The sequence below is a fragment of the Tyto alba genome, unplaced genomic scaffold, assembly GCF_018691265.1.
Source record: "Tyto alba isolate M040663 unplaced genomic scaffold, T.alba_DEE_v4.0 Super-Scaffold_12, whole genome shotgun sequence".
Lineage (NCBI taxonomy): Eukaryota > Metazoa > Chordata > Aves > Strigiformes > Tytonidae > Tyto > Tyto alba.
In genome coordinates, this window is record NW_024881274.1 from 5,610,370 (window position 1) to 5,616,590 (window position 6,221).

Consider the following 6,221-nt stretch of genomic DNA (forward strand, 5'->3'; position numbering starts at 1 on the left):
GGTGTCCCGGTGCCGGTGTCCCATTCCCGGCGTCCCGGTGCCGGTGTGCCGGTGTCGGTGTCCCATTCCCGGCGTCCTGGTGCCGGTGTCCCGGTGCCGGTGTCCCATTCCCGGTGTCCCAGTGCCGGTGTCCCAGTCCCGGCGTCCCGGTGCCGGTGTCCCATTCCCGGTGTCCCAGTCCCGGTGTCCCGGTGTCCCGGTGCCGGTACCGGCGGGCGCAGCCCCGCGCGCTCCCGGGACGCTCCCGCTGAGTGCGGCGGCCGCGGCCCCGGTGCCCAGCGCGGTCTCTGTGGCGCAATCGGTTAGCGCGTTCGGCTGTTAACCGAAAGGTTGGTGGTTCGAGCCCACCCAGGGACGGTGCTTCCCTTTTTCTATCGCGGTTTTCCCTTTTTATTTTCCCCTCCTTTTTTTTTTTTTTCCAGGGCCGGCCCGAAGGAAGCGGCCGAGGATGGACGCGGCGATGGGGCGGGAGGCGGAGGCGGCCGGTCCCGGCCCCCCTGGGGCGGCCAGCGTGGGTTTTCACAGTGCAAAGAGCTGCGCCGGGGCTTGGTGGGACTTTCAGCGCTCCCTTGGGCTGGTCCTCGCCCCCAGGACCGGGCTGACCTAGACGGGGAGAAGGTGCAAATGGGCAGGATGTGGCCCCGGTGCTCCCCGTGGGCTCACAGCTCCCTTCAAGGCACTGGACGGGAGGGAAACCAGCCCCTGGTGTGAACAAAACCATTTCTGCTCAGCCTGTGGTCCCCTCTGCACCACAGTTTACTCCCATAAGCAAATGGACAAGTTGGGAAATTAAAAACAGATCAGAGACTTGAAAGCCTGTTTCCATCCACAGTCCATATTTTGCCTTAAAAATAAGCTGAAGGGGGTCCAAACTCTGCACTGCTGAAGTTCGCCTTTCTTACAAATCCTTGTAAGATCTATTTATGTTCGCCGCTTGCCCTGATTTTATTTTCACACCAGAAATAATGAAGTTTGTGTTCTAATGCAGAGTATAAAGCCATGCCAGGCAGATCCTTGTTGTTTCAAAAGCCCAGAGCCACAAAATGCTCCCGCGGCTGAGCCCAGTGCTGCCGGGGCTGGGGAAGCACCCGGGGGTCTCCAGGCCCGGGAGAGGGATTGCTGCTGTCTTCCTGATCTGAGAGCATGAGTCTGATGGGAAAGCAAAGAAAGAAGCGGTGCCCAGCAGGGATCACCCCCCCACTGCCACTCGAGACAGCCGGGGCTGAGGAGGAACCAGGCGCTGCCAAAATCAGCCTGGGAAAATATTCCCGTCTGTCTCTGCTGCTCTTTCTTGCCTCAGTGCATGGTGTTCCCAGCAGACAGAACAAGGCCTTGGGCTTCATCCCTGCGAGAAACCTTTGACAATGGAAAACTCTTTAAAAATACAACTGCCATGGGACGGGCTGTGCCTCCGGGGCTCGGTCCTGGGGTGGATGAACAGTCCCTGCACAGGCTGGAGGTTTTCATTGAAACCAGGCGGGCTGATCTGTTGTGCATTTGGGAGCATTTCCCAACACATGGATCTCTTTCCCTTTGGCACAACATCACTCCCCTAAATTAAACACTTAATCCTGTCTCCTCCAGGAGAGGGGAGAGCTGGCGAGTGAGGATGGAGAAGGAAATCCAATACTTCTCAGAGTGCAAACCCCCCTTTCAGTTGCTATCTGAATAAAAAATACCCTCACAGCCACTTGCCAGGTCCCTTCCCCTCCCTGGGACGTGTCACGAATTGCTGCTTTGCAAGAGTGACTTTATTGCATCAACACTTTCCAAGATTTTCTTTTCCTCTGGGGAAACCTGCTGGCCCTGTCCCCACAGGGCGAGTTTTGGGTTTTGCCCCTGGGTCCCAGAGGGGCAAAAGCAGAGAGTGGGTGCACAAGGCCTGACACACACAGGGGCTCTGCGTGGAGAAGTGGTGCAGGATGGGTTTCCTGGAGTTTCTAGTTAAATTCAGCCAGGTTTGGTAAACTTTTCCCAGTGCCCAACAGAAGGTGCCAGGGCTGCAGAGGGCTGAGTTGGTGGGAGATGCCACTGGTCAGGTCCCAGCCCGGCCATGGGCACGTAGGGAGTGGGCAGGCGGGTGCCACACGGAGCAGGGACAGTGGCCACAGCCTTGGGGACCCCCTGGCCCCACCGAGTGACAGGATGACCCATCTGCCACCTCTGCAGGGCCCCTGCACAACCCTCCAGCTGTGCCATACCCCTGTGGGTCTATCCAGATGTGCCATGCCCCTGCCTGCACATCCAGCTGTGCCATGCCCCTGTGGGTCTATCCAGCTGTGCCGTAGTCCTGTCTGCACATCCAGCTGTGCCATGCCCCCGTGGGTCTATCCAGCTGTGCCATGCCCCCCGTGGGTCTATCCAGCTGTGCCACGCCCCTGCCTGCACATCCAGCTGTGCCATGCCCCCTCCTGCACGTCCAGCTGTGCCATGCCCCCGTGGGTCATTCCAGCTGTGCCATGCCCCTGTGGGTCTATCCAGCTGTGCCACGACCCTGCCTGCACATCCAGCTGTGCCATGCCCCCTTCTGCACATCCAGCTGTGCCATGCCCCCGTGCGTCTGTCCAGCTGTGCCATGCCCCCGTGGGTCTGTCCAGCTGTGCCACGCCCCTGCCTGCACATCCAGCTGTGCCATGCCCCCTCCTGCACATCCAGCTGTGCCATGCCCCCGTGGGTCTATCCAGCTGTGCCATGCCCCCCGTGGGTCTATCCAGCTGTGCCACGCCCCTGCCTGCACATCCAGCTGTGCCATGCCCCCTCCTGCACGTCCAGCTGTGCCATGCCCCCGTGGGTCATTCCAGCTGTGCCATGCCCCTGTGGGTCTATCCAGCTGTGCCACGACCCTGCCTGCACATCCAGCTGTGCCATGCCCCCTTCTGCACATCCAGCTGTGCCATGCCCCCGTGCGTCTGTCCAGCTGTGCCATGCCCCCGTGGGTCTGTCCAGCTGTGCCACGCCCCCGCCTGCACATCCAGCTGTGCACCCCGATGGCTCCAGCTGTGCGAGTCCCCCCCGCCCCGCCCGCTCGGTCCGCCTCCGTCCCGGCATGCCCCGCTCACTATGACTCTTCATTTTTCTCCCCCCTCTCTCCCTCCCCGCTGCCGCCGCAACCAACCAGCTCCGCCCCGCGGCGGGCAGAACCACCAATAGCGAGCGGCGCCTGGCCGGGCGGCCTCGGCGGGGGCCAATGGGAAAGGGGCGGGAGGCGGGAGCGGCGGCGCGGCGGGGCCGGGTGCGGGGCGGCGGCGCGGGGCCTGGCGGTGTCTGTGGAGCCGGCGCCATGGTGAGCGCCGGGCCGGGGCCGGCGGGGGACGCGGCGGGGGAGCTGGGACCTACGGGGCGAGGCCCGCGGGTGCCTGGAGGAGGCGGGTGGGGGCCTTCCCCATCCCCGCGGTGGTGTATCGCCGTGGGCCTTCCCTCAGGCCGGGCCGCGGCGGGAAGCAGCGGCCATGAGCAGCCCGCTGTGGGGTGGCCATTAACAACGGTAAAATTAAAGGCAAAAGGGTGAGGGGCAGCGGGGCTGGTTTCCCCACCATCACTGCCCCCGGGTGCCGGCGCTGTGCTGAGGATGCAGGGCCAGGGCAGGCGGGGGGGTGGTTTGAGGGGCGGGGGGGGGGGGGGGTCCCTTCAGCCTCGCCCAGGAACCGGTGGAGGACGAGCCCCCCAACCGCTGCCCACAGCCCCGGCCCTACCTGCTGCCCTTCTCTCTTCCAGTCTATTATGTCCTATAACGGTGGGGCCGTAATGGCCATGAAGGGGAAGGACTGCGTGGCCATCGCTGCGGACCGGCGGTTTGGGATTCAAGCGCAGATGGTGACCACAGACTTCCAGAAGATTTTCCCTATGGGAGAAAGACTGTATATTGGATTGGCAGGACTGGCCACGGATGTGCAGACGGTGTAAGTGAGGCGCCCTCCCGCCCGTGGGTTCCCATACTGAGCCTGTAAGAGGCATATTTACAGTAACCACCAGTGATAGCTTACGCTGAGCATAAATGTCTCTGTTTATTCACAGGAGAGAGTATAATAGATGGGTGCCAGCACTCCCTTTTCATGGTCTCCCTTCAGTGGGAATTTTTTTTTTTTTTTTTAAATAAAATTGCACGTGATTTAAAATAACATCACTACTAAGACTTAATAACTTGAGGTATAAAAGGAGCTGCATCTGGGATACCTACCTGCCTTAGGCATGCATCAGGAGCTGGTATCTGTCAGCTTGCAGTAGAACAGTTCAGGCCTGGGTGAAGACCAAATTAAAAGGAACGTGCTTCCACTTTAATGCCGATTCTCATCTCTTGCAGTGCCCAGAGACTGAAGTTCAGGCTGAATCTCTACGAGCTGAAGGAAGGCAGGCAGATCAAACCTCAGACATTTATGAGCATGGTTTCCAATCTGCTCTACGAGAGACGGTAACTGTCAAACAACGGAGTCACTGTTTACGGGCCAGTGAACGCTGTGGTTGGTGGAACTGATCTGATTCTAGAGAGGTGGGAAGTTGAGGAGGGCTCCTGTAAAGACTACTGGTGTGGCAAAATGAGACTTCAGTCTAGCGACAGTGTTCTCTTCAACTTCCTTGCAAAAGAATATTGAGTATTGTTAAAATAATCAGGTAGCAGTACAAGTTTGTTCTGTTTGCCATGCTAAAACTATTGCAGGATGCTTCTAGGTTGACCTGAAAGGTCCCCCCACCAAAAGCATCTGTGGGATGTTTGCCTTGTACGGAGATTTACGCGGGCTGCGGAACTGCTTCGAGGGGGTCGGACTGCTCCATGCCATGTTGTTCTTCACAGGTTTGGACCTTACTACACAGAACCCGTCATTGCCGGGCTGGACCCCATAACACACGAACCTTTCATCTGCTCCCTAGACCTGATCGGCTGCCCGATGATAACCGACGACTTTGTGGTCAGTGGCACCTGCTCCGAGCAGATGTACGGCATGTGCGAGTCCCTCTGGGAGCCTGACATGGTGAGTGAGAGGGCCGGGCTCAGATTCATGGATTCAGCCTCCTGCTGTTAACTGGAGAACCTGAGATAGGCAGGTTGGACGAAAAGCTCTGTCCCTTGGTACTTCCCGAAGGAGCTTTGAACAACAAAGAGGCTGTTAGTTTAGGTCAGCCTGCAGGAAAAAGCTTGCAGCATCTTGGATGGCATTTTGGGTTTTGAATGAAATCTGATGACTCAACATTCAATTTTTACACCCACTAAAGTAGCTGCTGTTCCTCAGGAACCTGATCACCTCTTCGAAACAATCTCGCAGGCCATGCTGAATGCCGTGGACAGAGATGCCATATCTGGAATGGGCGTGGTAGTACACATAATGTAAGTGCCGCTCGCTTCCCCTACGGAACAGAGGTAGAATTTAACAAGCTGTACGTTAAGGTCACTTAAGGGATTGCTTCCCAGGGTATCCCTAACCCTGCTCCCTTCCAGCAGTATCCTTAGTAACGTTTTGTCCATTCTACATGTTTCATTTCTCATGGCTGCTCTCTTTTGCAGTTCGTGGCTGTTGCTGGAACTGCAGGAGCCGTGGGAAATTAATCCTAGCCTTAGACTCTTGCTGCATAGGGCTTCCCTGGCTGCGTTCCCATCCGTACTCAGGAGTGTGACTCCAAGAGGATGCTCTTTGCCACACCTGGGCACGACCTTAACTTCCAGACTGCAATCAGACTGACCTCTGAAGCACTTTATTTTGCTCGTGGTGCCGTTTCCCTGCAGCGTCGCAGGCGCTGCTGCCTGCGGAACCCGCCGGAGCTCCCCTGGGGTGAAGCGGCAGGAGGATGGGGTCTGCTTAGTTCTAATGGGCACCTTCCAGTTCAGATGATCCTGCCTGCACTAGCAAACAACCCACCTGTGCACACTGCAATTTCCTAACAATCTGGAGGTATTAAATGCGGATTTACTAACAGTCTTCTCTCTTTCCCTCTCTAGTGAAAAAGACAAGATCACCACCAGGACCCTGAAAGCTCGCATGGACTAGCCCAGCACGTCTGCTCATGTACTTCACACCCAGTCTGCTTGGAACTTTTTTAAATAAAACTCTCTGTTGTAATGGACTTTCCTTTTCTTGGGTCTGAACACTAGGATTAAGTTCTCATCACTAAAGCTATCAGAAGGAGCTTGGGTTTTACACAGTAGCAGAGCTTACCTTTCTCTCTGAGCCACCTACACTAATCTCCCTCAGTACACGCGCGTGAGTGACTGGGCTGCAGCTGCACAGCAT

At 57.5% G+C, this 6,221-nt stretch overlaps 1 protein-coding gene and 1 non-coding gene across 2 annotated transcripts; both read left to right on the forward strand.

Moving 5' to 3' along the window:
• The first annotated feature begins 283 nt into the window (after positions 1-283).
• On the forward strand, positions 284-357 carry TRNAN-GUU. The gene has a single exon. It is a non-coding gene; the product is annotated as a tRNA-Asn (tRNA).
• Positions 358-3,210: 2,853 nt separating this feature from the next.
• Positions 3,211-6,050, forward strand: PSMB3 (proteasome 20S subunit beta 3). Its single transcript, XM_032985519.2, has 6 exons — positions 3,211-3,283; positions 3,715-3,899; positions 4,301-4,408; positions 4,790-4,967; positions 5,226-5,320; positions 5,930-6,050. The coding sequence occupies exons 1-6, from the start codon at positions 3,281-3,283 to the stop codon at positions 5,976-5,978; spliced, it is 618 nt and encodes a 205-aa protein (XP_032841410.1). The 5' UTR covers positions 3,211-3,280; the 3' UTR covers positions 5,979-6,050.
• The last annotated feature ends 171 nt before the right edge of the window (positions 6,051-6,221 follow it).